Source organism: Argiope bruennichi, chromosome 1 (assembly GCF_947563725.1).
Source record: "Argiope bruennichi chromosome 1, qqArgBrue1.1, whole genome shotgun sequence".
Classification (NCBI taxonomy): domain Eukaryota; kingdom Metazoa; phylum Arthropoda; class Arachnida; order Araneae; family Araneidae; genus Argiope; species Argiope bruennichi.
The window spans coordinates 20,272,569-20,293,904 of record NC_079151.1 but is presented as its reverse complement, the minus strand read 5'-3'; the positions used below and the strand labels follow the sequence as shown (position 1 = coordinate 20,293,904).

The following is a 21,336-nucleotide window of genomic DNA, read 5'->3' as shown; positions in this document are numbered from 1 at the left end:
AAAATGTAAATAAATATAATATTTTAGATTAGCAACGGAGGAATATATGTATTGATTTGATTTGCTATTAGGAGTTTTGTTGAGAAAGATATAAAAATATTTTTTCTGATGCATGAGAAATATTCATTAGATTCACAATATTTATCTGCTGCTGAAGATAAGGAAATGGGACTTAAAATGTATAAAATGGGCTAGCGACAAAAAATAAGATATTACTGAAATGATATGGATATGCGTTCTTCTAAAATGATATGGATAAAATGTTTCTTGAGTAGAATATGATAAATATAACATATCATTATATGCGAATGATGTTTCTTTTTTTAATCGATAGTGTCTACAAAAAGATAAGATCGATAGAGACAACAAACAACAAATGTAGATAAGAAATATCTTGAAGCTGAGTATCGTTGAAACAATTTCAAAAGAAATTTTAAGAGAAACTAAAAATATTTTAGGTCTCTAAAAGTCCCTGGTGATTTACGAAAACTAACAAATGATGTCTGACAGTTTTAGGTTTATATTTTTTATTCAACTGAAATCGTATAATGTTTCTAAAGATGGGATTTTATAATCATATTGTCACTCGCTTTATGCGCAGGAATTTTGAAGTTTCACACATTTGGTAATATGTTATACTAACAGTTTCAGAACTTGATTATCACTTAATGCAAAAAATTAATTTTTGATTTCATACCAGTAGTAAAATTTTAATTATATTTGTTAAATATTATTGTAATATTATTTATATTAAAAAATTATAAGTTAGATAAAAAAACAATAAAAAAATAAAATAAAAGAATATCCTATTTTGTATACTAATGAAGAAACGTATTTAAAATTATTTTAATTAAATTTGTCGTATTATTAATCTAACTTTCTAATATGAAATACAAAATCTTGTTTGCAATTTATAATTTATCAACAATGTAATTTATCAAATGGATTTTTAATCATTATTTAGTTTTGAAAATGATTAAATAATTTTTATTCATAAAATCATAAAATTAAATATTTTTTCAATATTTAGGTAGCATATGATTCCTATAATCCTTTGAAAAATAATTCTTGCCGAATTATTTAATAGAAAACCCTTTTCTTTTCAAAGAACTAAATAATGTAAATCAGTGTTATAAAAATAATTTAACGTGATTCGAAAAAAGTATCTAATTCATTTATAATTTGAGCAAATAAACAAAAAAATGTAAGAATTCATAAATAAAAAGGGTTATTCGTAATACATATAAAGCAAGATATGCATCATTTTAATCTGTTTCATAACAGAAAGAAAGGAAATAAGAGTGTGCAATATTTCGTAGATAAAAGTAAAGTAAAGTAAAAAATTGTCCAGATCCAGACACTTCTGGATGAGATTACAGCTTTTTCTAGTGGTTATATATATATATATATATATATATATTTAAAGAGAAAGGAGGGGTAATGACAAATGTATGATGCAATGCAACCGACGAACATTTTTATTGTTAAAGAAAGATTCTTTTCTGTCTAACAAAAGCAAAAACATTTGCTGTGTACATAATAAGGAATATTAATGTCACGAGTATGTTCCCAATTATCGACTCGAATTCTATTTCACACTCATTACAAATGGAACAACATCTTTTTTTTTTTTTTTCTTTTTTTTTTTCGTGCTTAGGTACTGTAATAGTAAGAGAAATAATTTTCTGAACTCCAGATATCATTCAGCCGAAAATTAATGGAAGAAATAAATAATTAAATCATTAGTTATAATTTTAAGAAACGATGTAATAAATATTTGATAATTCTTAACAATAATTAAATTTAAAAGTAAAAAACTTTTTACCCCTTCAATCTCAGTTAAAAATGATATTTAGTCAAAACCTTCTGACTAAGTTCATAAACAAAAATACGCTATTAAAAAGCAAATTAGAAAGTCATTTGAGATAAATAAAATGTTTTATTATGAAATAAATGTTTTAGATCATAGAAATATTACTCCTATTCTAATAAGAATTTTATAATATTTTTATATTCCAAATCTATTAAAAATTGCCATTAAATTATTTCATAATGGCATCGTGAAGTGCATTAATCATTGCTTATTTACCACAATTCTTACACGAAATATTAAATAAACAAGCAAGAAAAAGCAAGATATAAAAACAAATTTGTGTCATATAGAACTATGTGTAACAGTTTTGCGTTTCACAAAGGAACAATGAAATATATTTTTCAATCATATCATTTGTAAAGCATGAACACATTCTATTTATAGTCACATTTCAATCGTTAATAGTTATTTAATATGTATGATTATAGCTTGTGTATATTCAAACTTGTCATGCCATAGTTTTTCCAAAAGGCTAAAACATTTATTTTAGTTTCAGTTTCTTATCAACTTTGCACAAATGCATTCATCAACAGCATTTATAAAATCCAGAACAAAACACATAAATCACATTCCTTAGCAAATGATTGAAATAACACTCATCTATTACTTCACACTTAGAGATTTTGGCTGTAAACTTGTTGATTAAATGTCCAGTCAGCTGCCGGTGTTACCTTATTCACAATCTGAAATATGAAATCTATGAATTTCAGTCTTTTATAGGCTTAGTGAAACAGTTGCCAAAGTGTGTTAAAATGTTTATTGCTGTTTATTCAACTGCTTCGAGTAAAATACGTGTATGAAACCGCAACTGTGAAAGATGTAAAATATATTTATGATATGAAATATTTTTCTGTTGGTCCAGCCATGAATTCTTATAAAATGTTCTTCCTGACAGTTTTATGTCAGCAAATGTAGTAGCGTTATACACACCCACATCTTCCAATACTTGAATGCACTTTTTATGAAACTGTCATACGTTCTTATGATGTTATGGATCTTAAACTATTCACACAACAAATGCCATTGAGCGCATGTGCTTTTTGGACTTAGGAGCATGTCCTGCCAGTGCTGAAGTCCTTGGTCACAGAGGCAGTTGGCTCCAACCTGTGTCCTACCCAGGATCTTTCTCGGAGCCAGCCCTGGACCCTTTTCACATAGAGTAACCAGAAGGTCCACTTCTCCCAATGCATGCTGGGGCACACGGATATCGAAGCTACTATTGAATTCCACTTCAGGTTTCTTCAGTACAGTTGGCGTTTTTTTGGTCCTGACCAATTTGCGACGGACGTACAATGTAACTTTAGAATATAAAACTGTAAAAAAAGTAAAATATTATTAGGTAAACTTTTTGCTCCATTATCATAAAGTATTAAGAAAAAAATTATCAAACATAGAATTTTAAATAGCTTTAAATGCCTTAATAAAGGTTAACAAAATATTGCCTTTAAGATTAAAACAATTTCACATTGATCATCAAAATGAGAACAATAAATAAAATAGTTTCTCAGAATAATCCTAGCAACTGAGACAGTTTTGACGAATGACATTTCATCAACAAAAATATTTATATTACAATCAGCATAAAATAAATAATTGAAATAGACATTAAATCTACATATCTATATATCAAAATGCTTATGGATATCGCTGAGAAGACTATGCAATATTCTTGAATCGTATGTTTTAAACAAAGTTTCTATTTTATTTTAAAATTTCAGGACGTTAAAATAACTAAGAATAAATTGCAAAATGAGAATAAACTGTGATTTCTGTAGTTTTATTTACAAACTAATATTAGACCATTCAAATTTATGCCAGAAAAAAAAATTAACACTCTCTAAACTACTGAATAATATACTCTTAGACTCTTTGAAAGACGAAATGAAATATACCATGTAAGACAAAAAGAATAGATAGAGTTTCATTTCAAGTAAATGTAAACCTGATTCGTGTTGTCGGTACATGTTAAAAGCATGCAGGTTGAGTTGGAGAAATCGAGGCTGGCACTCACGTACGAACGATTCCTAAAATTTGTTGAAAAGGAAGCATTCTCTGTTTCAGAATAGTACATTGAAAGGGAGGAACGAGTAATCTAACCTTCATTGACCTAGCTTACTGTTAACTGTTATTAAGGGTTAATTTAAGACATTAATTACGGTGATTTCAATAAATTTTCCTTTCGGAGCAAACGAGTTCTATCTTTATGGTGGAAGATCTGCATGTTTTGATTTTACGAATTCCCCAAAGCATGTCTGTGAGAATAACTCATCAGTTTTCTGCTGTTTAGAGAAAGACTTGCCTAGGACATAAATTTGGATATAATGTCATTAAATTTATAAATATGAGAAGTGCTCCTTGATTTAGTAACTGTGATATGTCTCAATAATACTAGAGTGCTGCTTTTCAGCATCCAATTTAATTTTATCAATCTACTTTCATCAGGATGCAAAGATGATACATTATTCGATATCATCTTATTTACATCCTTTAACTAAGGTGTAAAAAGGTGTAAGATGATGCAATAACGACATTTGATTGTAGGCAGAAGAATTAACATACATACCAATCTCAATTCTTTGGTAAAATTTTATCTGCAATTCCCCCCAATATCGAACACGAGATAAACATAATATCGCAAAAAATCTTCAAACACTCATCATACACAAATATTTATTTTGTAACTTGAAAACAAACTGTAACTCTAAGCAATCCATAACTTTTTTAAACAAAAATGAGTCTTGTTTATTGAGTTTTAAAAAGAAAATCACACTTCAAGAGGAAACGAAACATCTCTGAATAAATAACAACGGGCTCAAATATTGAACTGCAATAGTCGGTCTGTGACTGACTCGCCCAAGAAGCTGCACACTGTATTATTTAAATTCCGCTAATAAACTGACTCTTTTCGTGGATCTTGGAGAAGAATAGATCTGGTTCCTCTCATACGAACGCATTTCTTTTCCTACAGGGATGAGATATTAAAGCCTCCTATTTGCCTATTCAAGGAGGAGTAACATGAATTTAACTTTTAAGGACTACAGTATAATTGATGAATTTAAAGAAAATGACAAACATACTGATTAGGTATCTAAATCTTTAAACCGTAATCCCATTAAGCAAGTCTGGGACGCCTTTGAGAGGATGGCTGCATCTCACTTCTCCCCGCATTACAATCATTCAAAAATCATAAAGTGATATCTCAAGCACTTAGTTCCTGAAGCATGCATCGGTCTAATTAATGTTGGTTAAGAGGATAAGAAAATGACACAACTTCTTTTTTTCCAATTCATATATTCCTCAGCTATATTGAATCTTAACCCATAAGTCCTAGTGTCAATATGGTTTTTCTTTTTTTGAAAGTAAGGAAAATATTGTAGATTAAAATGTATTCAAAAACTTTTATATATGTATGTAAAAACTCTTATTAATATCTGATACATTGCTATTTTAACATATGTAATTCAAATAATACTTACACAAATCTTTTCCTTTGTCATACTGCATCGATAAACCTCGTACTTTCAATACTGTCAGAGTGAGATTAGCTGCATCAGGATTGTAGCTTAAAGAAAATAGCATTTCCCCAACATTGCTTGACTGCTAGAAAATAAGTAAAAGTATTTATTTATTAGTAAATATAATATATTAGCAACATTATAAATCAAAATATAAAGTGAGGATGTGAGGATCATAATTCAAAGGCTAAAATGTGGAAAATAAGGAAAATAAACATTATCACTACTTTTTAATTAATTAATAAAAGTGGGGTTTTTAAAACTGTTTTTATTAAATTAATTACAGCACTTTAGAGAAACATAAATGAGAATAACAATTTGAAAGTATATCAAGCACTGGGTTGATAAAATGGCATTAAAATACGTTGCATTGTCACGCCAAGAGGAAAAAAGATGCTTTTTTCCATTAATGTTCATATACCGGATATACCGAAAAAATATCCTAACTTTTCATCAGTGATTGAGAAAAATTCGGTTTTTCCTTCCCTTTATAAAATTTGAGAAAACGATATATGTCAAGTATTTCGTGATTATATTATATATGTTAAGTGAGATAAGTGATTAAGTGAATGATTTGTTTCTATGATTTTTTAGTATCATATTTTTGATGTTAAATGTTGCGAAAAACTTTTTAAGAAAGTTTAAGATTATTTTTCTTCTTATTATTAAATTTAAATAATTCGCATTATTTAAATAGCATAATATGATATAAAATATTCTTTTTATTTAAAAACCGCTAATTAATTAAAAATAAAAGAGATTTAATGGAAGCAATCTTATAATGTACATTGATGATATTCTCCTTGGAAGATTGAAAGTTCCTTGTTGAAATAACAATGTTTGTAAAGAAAAAAAAAATGATATAAAAAAACAATGTTATTAAATTTATCTCAAAAATAAGTAACCAATTAAAATTTAACTGAGAATAAATAATTGAGATTTTGGTCTTTTTTAAATAACAAATAAAATATTTAATGAAAAGCATAAATTATTAGTTTATCTTTTTACATAGTTATAACGGAATACTAATTATTTCATATTATTTCTGTGAAATTATATGCTTAGATTCTCTTATCATTTTATTATAAAAATGCATTGTAAATTTAGTAATCATAGTAAATTGTTGTAAATTCTTTATAGTTAGCATGTTTTTCTTTGTTACTTGTTCTGTCATTGTGATTAAATGAATGATTTAAGTAAATAATTGTGACCAATTTTGCTGAACATATTTCTGACAAGGACATTTAATCGTAACGCAGTTTATTATCATAATGGGATACGGGTGAGTATATTGACCTCAAACTCTGGATTTTATAAGAAATTGCATCACATATCAAAATATACCAAGACAACAGAAGGAAATTCATGAATAATTTTATACATAGAATTCATTGCTTCATTATTATTTTTTCAATATTAAAAATTTAATATTGACTGTGCAGTATTATTATAAATTCTAAACTATCAACTGATATTTGGATGATTTTTAATTATATATTTATGAATGCAGTGCTATCCGTTAAAGAAATGCTAAATTAATTGTATTCCGATCAAGATTTATCAAAGTATATACAACTATTTTTTAAAGAAACTTTGAAGAATGGAAGAAATCTTTTTTTTTAAATTTATGCGCAATATTCATTCAGGTAAATTTTCTAGAATTCAGACATAGATAAATTTTTGTTATAGCTAAATTATGACAAAAATTATAATTTATAACTGATATGTTTTATTAAATTTAATAGAATATCGAAATTTATTAAGTTTAGAATTAGTATTGATAAAATTTGTTATATGTATTTGTTTAAACTTAAATCGAATTATTTTAATTTCTTCTTGAGTTTGCTTTTATTTTATGTGATTCTGATGTCTTATGATGTCATACTGATGTCAAATCATATAGATTAATTAAGATAGAAATCAAATTCTTAAATTTTAATTACTTTTTTATTTTTTTTTTATTTTATGTTATTCTTAGTTCTTATGATGTCATACTGATGCCAAATCATATAGATTAATTAAAATAGAAATCAAATTCTTGAAAGCTCTACAAATGTATGTGATTCACTATTATACAAGACTACCAAATTGGAAAGACTTAGTTGACATCGAAAAGATCTATAAATTCTAGACTCATCAAGGTACTAAGGTCAATTTTCTAAATCACATTAAAATTGCTTGTTTCTCGACGACAAGTTTTTTTAAAACTTCAGCATTGAAATTAGAAAAAGAAAGCATATTCTAGATATTTGATGGTATTGTTAATTTGCAAAGCATAAAGTGAACCAAGAATTTATTTAATTGAAAATAAACTTTCCAAATGGCGGTTCTATTCATTTAATTTCTTTCATATTAACCTACATTATGTGGATTATCTTTTTTATTATAAATCCATAGTACTAACTGAAAGATGATTTCCCAATCGGACGGATTATTAATAATTAGATTAAAAGTAGTAGCTTCATTAGTATATTTCTCAAGTTTCTATATAGCAATGCTGAAAGGGAGCTCCTACTCAAGTCCGGCAACTAGGGTTACCTTCTAAGGGAGGGTTGTTCCGTGGCTAATGATGACTCTTAGTAACCTGAATTTTCCGCCTTGTACTCTTGCTACAACAGTCATTCAATAAAACACAGAATACTTTAGCAGGGCGAGGATAATTCCACTATAGTAACTAAAAGATCTGACATTTATATAGTAAGTTAAGAAATAAGTTTCGAGTCGTTACAAATAATATAACAAGTTTCTTTTATTCTGTAAAACGTGAAAATGAATTTAATGAATGATGTTTTCAGACTATAAAGTTTCAGAAGCAATGCACAAATTCAAATAACCTCAAAAAATATCTTAAAATCATCGTGAGCATGATCAAAACTTTTCGATTTTCTTGTCTTATCCTTTATTCTTTATTTATGGAGCTTTTTAAACATGGCAGTACATTTTCACTTCATAAATATCAAATTTTTCTCAATAAAAACAGATTATTCGGTTGAAAATGATTTGGGAAAATATAATGAAAAAATGTGGAAGTGATTTACATCGAATTATCTAAGTTAACGTCAGGATATTTTTGTTGCATTTCTGTAATATAATCTTCCGGGGTTCTTTTTTCTATTTTAAATAATCTATCGTAAAAGCAAATGATCCTCAAAATACTATGCATCTTTAGACATTTATTCCACCCGTAATGTCAAGAGATTTGAAAGTTATATGTACTCAGAAGCTAGTCTTAGAAGAAAAGAAGCACCATTATGATAAACTTCACGTATTTTTTCGCATTTTATAGCAATATATGTCAGAAAACAGATAAATTATACTCTACATTTAATGGCATTTATGCTGTGGAAAAATGACTTACTTAATAATATCGGAATACCGATTATTTAAAAGTATTTTTCAAGTATTTGTAATTCATGCATTTTCCTTACAACACATAACGATTATTTTTTCTAGAAGATTAACGTTTTCTGCAATCCATTTAATTAATTATCCTTCATCACGAAATATAATAAACAGAAACCGGAAGTGCTAAAATACTCAAAAGACAGATAAGATAAAGAAAAATGCTTGCTTTCAAACAAAGTTACAGTTAGGAGAGATTTACTTAGGACATTATATGGCCATTTTTTATTTATTTATTTCTACCTTGAACCGTCTAAGAAATCTTATCGTGCAATGAACATAAAATGCTTTCTCCTTATCTTTCTTTTATCTATGATTTATGCGACTTATTTGCCAAGAAATACAAGTGCTTTTAAGCTGATGTCGCTATCTGCAACCGTCCTTTACCCAAATATTTTGGTTCGGTATTGTCTGTATATTAGTTCACGAGTTTTATGGACTGGAATGACGAAGAACATTTATTTCACTTATAGTTAAACAGCAAGCGTGATTTATTTGTCAAACATTCGATGGCATGCAAATGCGATTTAGTTCCTGCAATTTTGCAGACTTCTTTGCTTCTTATTTGAGAAAATATTTTGGAATTATAATATGATGTAGATGAATAGCAAAGGAGTATTTCTTTCATTCTTAGCTTAACTGTGAAAGAGATTTATTTACTAAGCATTACATGGCTACCAATGAGATTTTTTATGTGCTATTTTTCTTAAAATTGCAGTAGTTCTTAGCATATAGAATGTTTTTAAAGAAAGATATTTCAATAAGTTTTTTTTCATTTGCTGGTATAATTACAATTGTTTAGTGATAATGTCGACTTTTGAAATAAAAAAAAATAAGTGTCTGAAATTTCATGACTCCAAATATCTGTTGAATATAGTATCCTTTTGTAAATGAGAAGAATAGGCTCAGGCCATGCTCTTATAAATGATAGTATGGTGCAAAGTAGACTCTGCCCTGCTCTTGTAAATGACAGTATGATGTCGAAGAGTAGGCTCAGGCCATACTCTGGCAAATGATAGTATGATGGAGAAGAGTAGGCGCAGGCTATGCTTTTGTAAATGGTAGCATGATGTGGAAGAATAGATTCAATGCATACTCTTTTAAATAATAGTATGATGTGGAAGAATAGGCCCAGGCCATGCTCTTCTAAATGATAGGATGGAAGAGTAGGCACTAATTCTGATCTAGTGATTTTCCCACAATTCAGAATAAAAGGGTTGCCCCAAAATAGTTTCGTATTCCTTTGAAACAAATTTTTAATCTAGTAGACTTTACTACTATTCTAAGAATCCCGTCTTCTCTGTGTGTTAAAAGTAATTCTAGAAAAAACTTTATTAGTTCTTATGATATAATAAAGGTAATGTATGCATATTTATGCAAGGTATACTTTGTTTTGAAATTTAAAAATAATTAAAAATTTGGTTGGTTCAAAGCCCTTATTTTACAATCATTATTATAAAGTTAGTACAAGTTTATAATCATATGTTCAAATTTATATTAAGGTGCTAACTTTATTATTGGTCCGTTAGGTATTAATTCGAACGTCCATTAAATCTTTTTAATATTTTATTTTAAATAAAAATTTTATAAAACAGGCATAGATAAAAAATAACATTATCAATTAAATGTCATTTCGCATTAAATTAAATATGGATGATTGTGTTTGAAATAAATTCGGTTATAAAAAGTAATCTAAATTCTTATCAACAATTAGTTTATGATTAATTAGAATTAACATTTTCTTGTGGTAATTGTCAAGTTTTATGACTTTTCAATGACAATGAGATAATTAAATCTCTCTTTTTTTGCGCAATTGAAAAAAATATTTTGAATTAAAAAAATGATATTATTGTTTAATTATCTATTTTGAATGAAGTTAAAAAAAAGAATTAACTATATATAGGAAGTAATGAAATAATTTTCATGTCATATTCCGGTTCGTATTTTATTTGCATTTCGAACACAGACTTGAATGGTTGGATAAACTGTCAGAAACACGTTTAATTAATCGAAAAGTTCGCGGCAATACTTGTCAGTTGAATGGCATGTTTTCTAAACATCTATCATTTCCGTTGACAAACTACGCAGTATTATACATGAATAATGATGAAATTCGTTATAATAGTATTTCGAAATCCTTTCGTTTAACATTTTATGTACTTTTCACACGCCCAAGCGTCACACAGAAACATGTCATGCATTTGAAAAGATTGCTTGTTTAATAAAATACAAACAATTAGTATAAATGAGATTCTAATTGAAAATAAAAGTAACTATAAATACGATTTATTGACGAAAAGTTAACGATAATTACGATTTATTTACGAAAAGTAATGATATTCACAATTTATTTACGAAAAGTACCGATAATTACGATTTGCTTACGAAAAGTAACGATAATTACTATTAAAAAGTTACGATTTATTTCTTCATTTAAACCTAAATTATTTATTTATTAGAAATCAATTATCTATTTCCAAAATATTTATAATAGATTTTGATCAAATTATTATTTGCATTGCTTTTTAAGTAATTATTGTTTATTATTATCATGCAAATGTCCTTTTCTTTGTTAGTACACTGTTTATTTACTATTTAGTTCAAAGTAAATTAATTTATATATAAGCTATTGTGCATGTATGTAAAAGCACGAAAGGGTGCAAATAATATGCCTTATCGGAAAAAAAAATTGCAGGAATTTTAAGTAAAAAAAATAATTTCCAAGTCTTTTTAACAATTTGAGGAGATTTAATTCATAGTGTAGTGACCATCTACTTGCTTTAATATAATGTCCTAGCGTATACTTCTTGATTTATACTTTTTAGTTGATAATCTAAATTCTACATCATAGGTATTTAAGGTTCAGATAGAATTTCAGATTATTTTGATATAGTATATCATTTTTGGTACACTTTATCATTTAGTTTAATTATCATTTTTTGATATATAATTTTTCATTACTTTCAATCATTATTTTTTGATATAACCACTTAAGAATTTAAATTCGAATGGGCATCTTGATATCGTAAAAGTTTAGGAATTCTATTATTGAAATAATTAGCATGTACTGCGTAGACGGAAAATAGAAAGGGCATTAAATTCTAAAACTATATTCTATTCAAAATTATATTAAAATTTTATTCCAATCCAATTCAGTCCCCTTCCAAAATATATATTAAAAATGAATAACTAAAGAGCTACAGATGTAAATGAAAAACGATGTCCATTTTTCAGAATGAATACCTTGACGGTTATCAATAACAGGAAGTTTTTAGAAAAGTATTTCACGTGATATTCATCTTTAATGGTCGCCTCCATTTTATCTATTTTTAGAAAGCTCTAAAAGGAAACACCTGCTTTTTTCCTTTCCTATACTTAAACATGACTGGTATTTTCTATACTATGTTTATATATGTAATTTAATGAACCACTGATGAAATAAAGACAGTTATTCTTATGTCGGATGATTCTTTGAATACGTAATAGATTATTAACTCGTTGCTTAACATTAGGATATGTTTGTCAATGTTTTAGATTTCCCCAATTTTGTAGCATTTTTTATTTCCATTTTCCATGCATTAATATTTCTGTATGTCCTTTTTACTTTCTCATGTACTAAGTATGGTTTAACTATTGTAACCTTCAAAATGTTCGTATTTGAGATTATGACGAATTTCCAAATTTCAGACTTCCCTAGGTTTACTCCATTTTTTTCCCATTATGTCTCTCCAAAAGTCTGTTTTTCTGAATTTCAATCTGTCTATCTATGAAAGCAACAACTCAAAAAACAAAAATGGCTGAAATTTAGTTATTGGAATTACAACTTAATTTGTGTATTTCTATCAAATTTTTATCTATCAAAATCAAAATCTATCAATCAATTTCTATCAAAATCTAATCACAGAAAGTCCTTCTGACTGTTCAAATACAAGTGAACTCGAAAATTGCAAAACACGAAAAGTTAGGCAGATAAAAATTATTAAACAAGTTTAGTAAGGAAAATGTAGATACTTATTATATGACGGTCAAACATTTGACGGTCTCTCGGTTTGTGCTTTGGCATGCATGCAATGCACTCTAAAACACTCTGAACTCTGAAGCCAATGAAACTCGGTATATCATATCTTAAAACCACAATTAAAGTTGATGTCAAATTTTAGTCAACTTTAATTGTGTTTTGGTTTCCAAACGATGGCAAAAGGGCATCAAAAATACATATTCTCGCGATAGATTCAGTGAAAATGCTACATTTCATCTATATTTTTTAAACAACGCTCTTCAAAGTCATGCAAGGTATTTGCGGCCACAATTTTAAGTGGGGAAAGGAATAAGATCTACATTGGAAAATATCCGAGAAATTTTCAAACACCTGTAGTTGGTCTTCATTAGTTGAACTAGTATTAATGATGCAAAACTAAGTAATCCGAATTTAATTTGCAAATGTAATTTATCTACCCATCTAATAACCCTGTAAAAATATTTTTCGTCTGCCGATACTTATATGTGTGATTGTTGAATTTGTTGTTATTAAAGGATTAGAAAAACTGATAACAAAACGAATTGCCAAGGAAATATCTTCTAATTATGCGAAAAAAAGTAAAAGCATTTTCACGTCTACCTTATACAAATTCTGTCAAAATAAAATATTAACTTGTTTATTCCCTAGAGTTTTTTTTTTAATCTCGTATAGGATGTACATATACAAAAAGAATGTCATTGCTGAAAAATTCGCCTTCGAGATTTCAGTAAACCTCCAAGTTTTAAGTCTTCTCGATCTGAAGGAACAAAAAACATTTTTCACTAAAACATCCTATTTAATGCCTTCAGGCAATTTCAGAAACTTAAAGACCTAGACGGATAAAATACAACATTGGTTTTTTTACATAATACTTTTAAATTCCTACCAAATTTTGTAATTGTAGAATAAAAGTAATTAACTAACAAGCATTAAAAGTAACATAAAAGTAATCATTTTTAAGTCATCTTGGGTCAAAATTGCTTAAAATTATAAGAAGATTACTCTTTTGTCTCTTGATGCTAATTTTTAGTAATTTCGAAATTATTTTGTAATTTCTATAATTTCAGTTATTTTAATAATGTAAATATTTAGGCGTAATTAAAAGCTCTAAAAGTAATTATCTTAAATTGATAATTACGACGCTAATACAAGTAAACACAGATGTAAAAAACTAAAGTATTTATAATTTATCATTTTAATGAGCTTTTGAATATTAATTTAGTTTTGAATAATGATGTTATTTTATATTTATCTTTCTTCTTTTCACTTAATATTTCAAGCAACAACCATATATTACCTTAAGTAATAAGATCACAGGGTGTATTTATTTTATAAATTAGTAATTTTCTAATTGTTTACAAAATATCGGATGTCTTGTTAAATTATCGTCATTAAGCTAATTTATTAAAATTATTCTTCATATCCATGCGATAAACAAAATGTAGGGGGAAAATTTTAGAAATGTAAAAATATAATCTAACATTTTCTAATTATACTTTGTCCTTAAACAATTAGCTATGCTTATAAAAACAAAAAATAGATTGTGAATCACACCATAAAGCATGTCAATATGATTTTCTCTGTAAACAAAGATTATTTAAATTAAAGTAAAGTATAAAGTTACTTGAAATAGAATTTATTGATTGAAATTAATTAAGAAATTTTTAAAATTCTTTTAATACTGAGTAATGCAGTATTTACTTTCAGTAAACAATTGGAAGATCAAAACGAAATGGAAATATTTAATTAAAACAGCTTAATTTTAAAAACACAGAACACTTAATTTTAAATATTTGAATAATTGGAGGAAAGCTCTTCCCTATTTTATTAATATCTGAGTGTTTTAAAGAAATCTCTCTTTATGGGAAATTATTTTATTTGCTTATTACTGAAAAAAAATTCGAAAACATATTCGTATGAATTTTTAAAGAGTAAGAAAAGTAATATAAAGACAAAACAATGAGATAAATAACGCCGTTGTATCTCTTTATTGTAATTAATAATTATTTGTTTATTATTCAATGTAAGTAATACATTTGGTAAAACATGCTAGAGATATATATTAACTTAGAAATAAAAGTATAGGCATTGAAAATATAAGCATATAATTTAGGCAATAGAGAGGGGCAATTATTAAATCATTAGATTACATTTGAATATAATTATGCGATCAAAAATCCATGTCAAATGGCATGCCGCATTTTTGTATATTAACGTTTCATTATTTTTATGTAGTGTACGCTTAACTATAATAAATTAATCAATATAATATAAAAAATTTCATTAATGCAGTGTGTGATGTGGTAAAGCATACTATTTATAATGAATACATTAATTTTTGATAAACATAGTGCTTGAATGTTTCAGTAAAGTTTTATGAAAACAATTATAGTTTTAAAATGCATTTTTGCACTGATTTCCAATTTTGTAAATGCATTCAATTTCTATTTATAATATAATGAAGAAAAATATTGTTATTTATTGATGGAACAACATTAATTGTTTTTTCATATGAAATTTATAGAACTTACCGAAGAAGTTTCTGGTTTAAGATCAATCCAGATATCTCCAGTCATTGCTTCGACCGAAGTACTGTTGGCCAATCCAGAATCTTTCACAGAATAGACAACTTGGCCTATCATACACTTGCGCGAAAATTTGTCATAATCATAGATAGATATTTTTAATTTCTTCTCCTCCAGATCATCTCTCCGCATACTGAACACAAAAGATTCATTGAAGATAGGGTTCATAGTATTTCTCTGCACTTTGGACATATATTTAGTCGTCCTGTCTGGCAAGAGCACAATTTTTGCACATGGATTCGCTGTGGTTCTTAAAAAGTGGCAAGGCAGATCTGAAGCACCAATTAGTTTCACTGTTAATTGGTTTCTGAGAGCGTTGAAACTCAGTGAAAAACCAACTTTTCCCAAGTCACCAAGAAATGTACCTTTCTCTGATGCTGCTTTGACACCAACATAAAGTCCATGTTGTAAGTCCTCTGGATTTATGTGGAATCCTCGCTTTTTCCTTCTGTCCAGTATGATCGGAAGTGTTTTTGCCCCACTGGAAGAATAATCTGTTTCAGACACAGATTCTTCTGTGTTTTCACTGATGACGATTGTTGTTGGTACAACAAATTGGATGGGGTGGTTCGCCCTAACTCCTGCCATTCTGGGATCATTGGATTTTGGAGTTATGGTTGCCAACTGATTCTCCCTCTTTTTCCTTCTCATCATGCATCGACAGAGATAGTATAAAAGAGCGGTACTCATAATGAAAAAAATGATACCAACAGAAATGATAATGTATAAATATACCTGATTTGTATCTTGTGTGGGTGAAGTTGCTGTGTAATCCACTGTAGTCTCATGACCTGGAGTGACAGCAAAAAATCCTGTTTGCTGCTCAAATGACGGAAGTAAATTGTTTGAATTCTGAGATACAAATGGTACTTTTTTGAATTTTTCTGCTGCAAAAGGTAAAGATAGCGCTTCCTTTAGTTCTTCAACGGTTGTGGAATGCGTAAGTGATGGCGCAGAGTTTGACAAACTAGACGAGAAGAACGTTTGTCCTCCTGCTTCGGATGCCGCAATGGATTCGATTTCAGTAAATGACGACTCTACTTCCTCCAAATTTGTTGACGAAATGAGATTTCCTCCTGTAGAGGATCGAGTAAAAGGAACCATCAGAACCCGATTAGTTAGAGCTCTGAATATATCTACTGAAAAAGAAAATGCTGTAGATAACTACTGATAACGCTATTATCGGAGTACTTGTTTATCCTTGGACAAATAAAAAGTTCTTCCTCTTTTATAAAATAAATGAGTCAACTCTTTTATCAAACGCAACAACAACAATAAATTGTTAATTTTCACCTTAACGACATCGGCACTAAGCGGTGATGAAAATACAAAGGGGAAGATTTTCAATCTGACAACATAGAAACAAAAGTCGGCTTTGTTTTCCTGGAGCGTAAAATACAGAATACTGTTGTGAAGACCTCAGTAAAACCACCTGTCACCTTCTACCAGCATGATAAATATTGCACTAGAATTAATTTCTACCCAGAAGAAGAAATGTGCTCTAAATATTTCCAAGGACTTGGTATTCCAATAACCTTGTTTCTCACAGCGCGAAGAATGTGTGGCTTAGACGGACTTCCAACAGGTGTTTTGTTCGTCATTAATCCTCTCCCTCTGTCCTATCTTATCGGTCTCCTTTCGTGGTCATGCAGTAATATGTGTGTGAGTGCGTGTGACGTACGCTCAGGGCTGTCGTACACAGATGTTGACATTCTCATCACAGCTGGACAAACTCGGCGGGCACAGGTTCTCTCATTTGGGGATTTATCGCAAAATGCAGACGAGTGACGATTTTTTTGGGAGCCATATTGTTTACTTTTCTTCCCACACACCAAGTGGATTTACGATGACAATTTCGGATGAAAGAGTCGCAATATGTTTTTTTATATATTCAAATATAGGAAATTCGCATTCTTTCGGTGGGGAAGTTATCATTGTTTTTATTCTACCATTAACTTTATTTTATTGGCAGAATTTACAGTTTTCGAATAAAATGAAAATAGATATGCTGTTATCTCGTTTCGAATAATGAGAATAATATAATACAAAAAATATATTCATGTGTAGATATTTCCTATTCAAAAAGGGAGAGATTTTGACTTCGTATTTTTTGTTACTTCGTATTGTTTCTACAGATTGAAAATTTTTATTTCCAAGAATTCATACAAAAGACGTTTACCAGAAAGAACATCAATAAAATTTGTTGAACAATGGAAAAAATATATTATTTTATAAATGAATTTATAAGATTTTCTGATATAGTAAATCACATTCATATCTAAGTAATTATGTTTTGGCTGGAGAATTTTGTTTAGTAGTCATAAATTATGACAGAAACTTTATAGTTATTTAAACATTTCATTTTCTTTTTTTTATGCTTCATTTTTGTAAAATTTAGAAAATTGTTCAAGTTTAAATTTTTAATTGCTGTAAAATTCAACAAATAATTATTAATATTTCCCACGGAGTTTTTCTAAAGCATAAGGACACTTGGTTTCTCGATATTTTTGGAATGCAATGTTTCTTTAAGTTAAGTATTTTTTTCATTCCCGTCTGTGTAAGTTTCAACGTAATGTGTTTAATGATATATGCTCTTCATGAAGAATTAATAAGTCAAAATAATTTTTAGAAACAATCTCTTATTTCATAGATGAATAAAATAAAAAAATAATAATTTTCTATTGTTTAAATTTTTTTGACAAAAGTTTATTATTTTGACGTAATATGGTTAGATTTGCCTTTTGAATTACTGAATTCCACAAATCCAGTCCAGTTCTACTTATGTTTAATATGTATTTAAACATTAGTAGAATAATAGCAATTTCAGAAATATTTTTGGAAAAAAATACGTGGTCTATTTTGAATAAAAGTTTAGAAAAAAATTATCTTTCATAAATAATAATAGAAATCTTAATCCTATTAATTTGAAAGAAACTGCAGATATTATTTCCATATTTGCTAAATTGTTACAAAATGAAATAAGAAGGTGGTTAGTATTTTTATTTATCCAGAATTCAGGTTCATTCATCCTTTATGATTAATTAAAAATAAAAACTCTTACTTAAATTAATAGAAAAGGAAAAGCATTTCATAGATCAAAATATACGACAGATGGACCGAAGACAAGGAAATCTAAATTTTGAAAGGAAGGTAAGAACGAGTAAAATCATAATCGCTGAATGATTTTATATTAGATAAACTTGAATAATTTTTACATTAATCTGATGTTAGTTTGAACATAGATAACAAGCTTTCACGACAAATGTAGGAAGATAAGGTAATTTTGGGTACCACTCGAATTGCATTGACTTCCTAATAAATCCAATAAGGAGCTATATGTGAAAGAACATCGTTGCATAGTATTTTTAAACCACATAATATCTGCCCGTCTAGATGAACTTTTATATTTTTAATAGTATTTCAGATAATCACAAATTAACTAACGAAAGTTGTAGTAGAAAATATGCACACTGACAGCTTAAAAAATTATTTTTTTGTAATACATTTTAGATGTAAATATATAGTGACATTAAAAATAAAGCCAAAGAATTATATGGATTAAAAAACCTCAAAACAACATTTTTCTTCTCTATTCACAATGTTAACTTACACTTTGAATAAAAACTAATCTCTAGAATCTGATTAAAATAAATAGTGACATTAATAGAAGAAAGTAAAATACCGAATATAAAAAAAAGAAAAAAAAAACTGCGGAGGAAACCATTACTAGAAATTTCTAATTGGTCACTAAGTGAGAATATAATGAATCGGCATAAACATAAAATAATAAAATTTTCAGGCCTGAGATCATTGACTTTTATAACAATCCAGAGGAAAAGAATCAAAATAAAATATGAAGCTCATGACCCGTTAAAGATTTTTACCTATGCTTAGCTTTATTTGCACACCAATAAATCAGTCAATTTAAACAAAAAGGAATGTTTGAACTGCTTGACGCCGAACAGAAATTGGGATTTCCGCATCCGATAATGACACAGATAAAACGATATATGTTTGTCCAGCATTAGAAATTCTCTTATTTTAATAATTATCTGGTCATATGTTAACATCCACTCCTTCATAGGTTCCTAATAATATTTACCGTCTTTAATCTACAAAGATTAGTCTTATAATTAATTTGGCTGAAATACAACTTGTTCATTTTAGCATATAGTTTACTAGCTGCCTTTGGTGACCAGTAGGTTCGACGGAATTATTAGAAACTTTTTTTCTAAAGAATATATTTTGAATAACTGGATATTTATGATTTCCTCTACTAAGTAGTTTTAAGTTTCAAAAATGTGATGGACATTAAAGCCATATTAATTTACCATCGTGGCTTTGAAAACGTAAGTGTCCGGGTAATCAATCCATTTTCTTATTGCACATTTAGCATTTTATTATACTCGAACGACACTTTCTGATTTCCCATGCAAATTGTACAGATATTAAAGATAATCTATCTTCCCTTAGCTTTCAATAACAGAAAAATAAATAATGGAATCAAATATTTCGTGAAACATTGGGAAACATACTGAATTTTCTTTTCGACAATAAATGTTATCGCTGAAAATTATGTAAAAATATATTTTTAAAAAACTACCAGATTTCAGGAAAAGTTTTCATGGAAATTTAATTGACATCATCTAGAAGAAAATTAGTTTTAACTTTAAAAAGACGAGAAAATCATTTCTTTGCTGGTATATTTTAGAAGATTTTTGCATATTTAAGAAAAAAATGTAAAAAAATACCATTCTCAGATAATTATTCCACTCCTTAACTCCTGTAGAGCGCCAACATGTACCAAATATGGTAATTCCTGTAGAGCGCAAACATGTATCAATTATGGTAACTCCTGTAATGTGCCAACATGTACCAAATATGGTAACTCCTGTAGAGAGAACCAGTGCACATATGAGTGGAATAGAGATATATGGTTGTGCCTTTGTTAAAATTAGTACATTATAAAAATTTATAGAAAGTTTAGTATCTAACTTCTTTGACTATTTCATGAATTCTACAATTTTTGAGTTAAGACCCTTAAGTTTATTGCTTGACGTCTGAGATTTCTTCCCGACAGCAATGTTATAAACAAATAAGAGTTAAATAATGTATCTAATATTATAAATCTCATAAAGTAAACTTTTCCAAAATAAATATTTAGTGATTCAAACTGGAAGCAAATTATGTATTTACTTTTATATTTTTAGTTATTTTATTATTTAGTTATTTTATATTTTTATTATTTTATATTATATATTTGTAGTTCAAAATTTAAATAGATATTTATCATTTATAACAAAGAAAAACGTGCGCAACATTTAATGGGAGATAACAATATATATATTTTTTTTTCCAAACGCGTTTTACTTAATATCGATATCTCACTCCGTCATTAAAAGAAACGAATCATTAGTGCGATGGATACTTTCAAATAATGTCAATGACCTCCAATGTAAGATGATAAAATCTGAAATGCGATGAGTGAAAAAGTGAGATGGAAATTTTAGGATTTAAAATATCATCCCTGTATTTTTGAGAAAACTCATAATTCTTTTATTTAAATAACCAATACCTACTTATTAACCTATCAAATTTAAAACTAAAAGATCTAATTATTTTACGCTATAGAAATCCAAATCACTGTCAAGATTTTTCGTCACATCTTGTTCAAACAGGATACGAAGATTAAGGAAGGTTTCCTTGAAAAATTCATAGAATTAATTAATTAGTCTGATTTTGAATAATGGAAGATTATTCTTCCATTAATCATTTGCAACATTGCGTTAACAACAACTTAAGCATTGTTAAACAAATTGAATTTTAAATAATCAATACATGAAATAGAGATATACTTAAATAGTTTTTTCCTTTATTGATATTAAAAATATATGTTTTAAGTTTAAAAATATTTTTGAAGTTTCCAATTACTTAAAAATTACT

At 27.8% G+C, this 21,336-nt stretch overlaps 1 protein-coding gene across 1 annotated transcript; it reads right to left on the bottom strand.

The window, feature by feature from the left end:
- Window positions 1-1,937: 1,937 nt before the first annotated feature.
- Window positions 1,938-17,080, bottom strand: LOC129981599 (synaptotagmin-1-like). The gene is made up of 3 exons (XM_056092510.1): window positions 15,340-17,080; window positions 5,350-5,473; window positions 1,938-3,186 (listed from the first exon to the last, which is right to left on the bottom strand). Exons 1-3 carry the CDS (start codon window positions 16,495-16,497, stop codon window positions 2,876-2,878), a joined length of 1,593 nt encoding a protein of 530 aa, XP_055948485.1. The 5' UTR covers window positions 16,498-17,080; the 3' UTR covers window positions 1,938-2,875.
- Between the last annotated feature and the right edge of the window lie 4,256 nt (window positions 17,081-21,336).

Bases quoted from the DNA above. Each gene is read 5' to 3' on its own strand.
- LOC129981599 (XM_056092510.1), bottom strand. From the start codon at position 16,497: ATGGTTCCTTTTACTCGATCCTCTACAGGAGGAAATCTCATTTCGTCA. The intron at 5,474-15,339 runs GTAAGTTCTATA...CTTATTTTCTAG, and splicing joins TTAAACCAGAAACTTCTTCG to CAGTCAAGCAATGTTGGGGA. The intron at 3,187-5,349 runs GTAAGTATTATT...CTTTTTTTACAG, and splicing joins TGACAAAGGAAAAGATTTGT to TTTTATATTCTAAAGTTACA.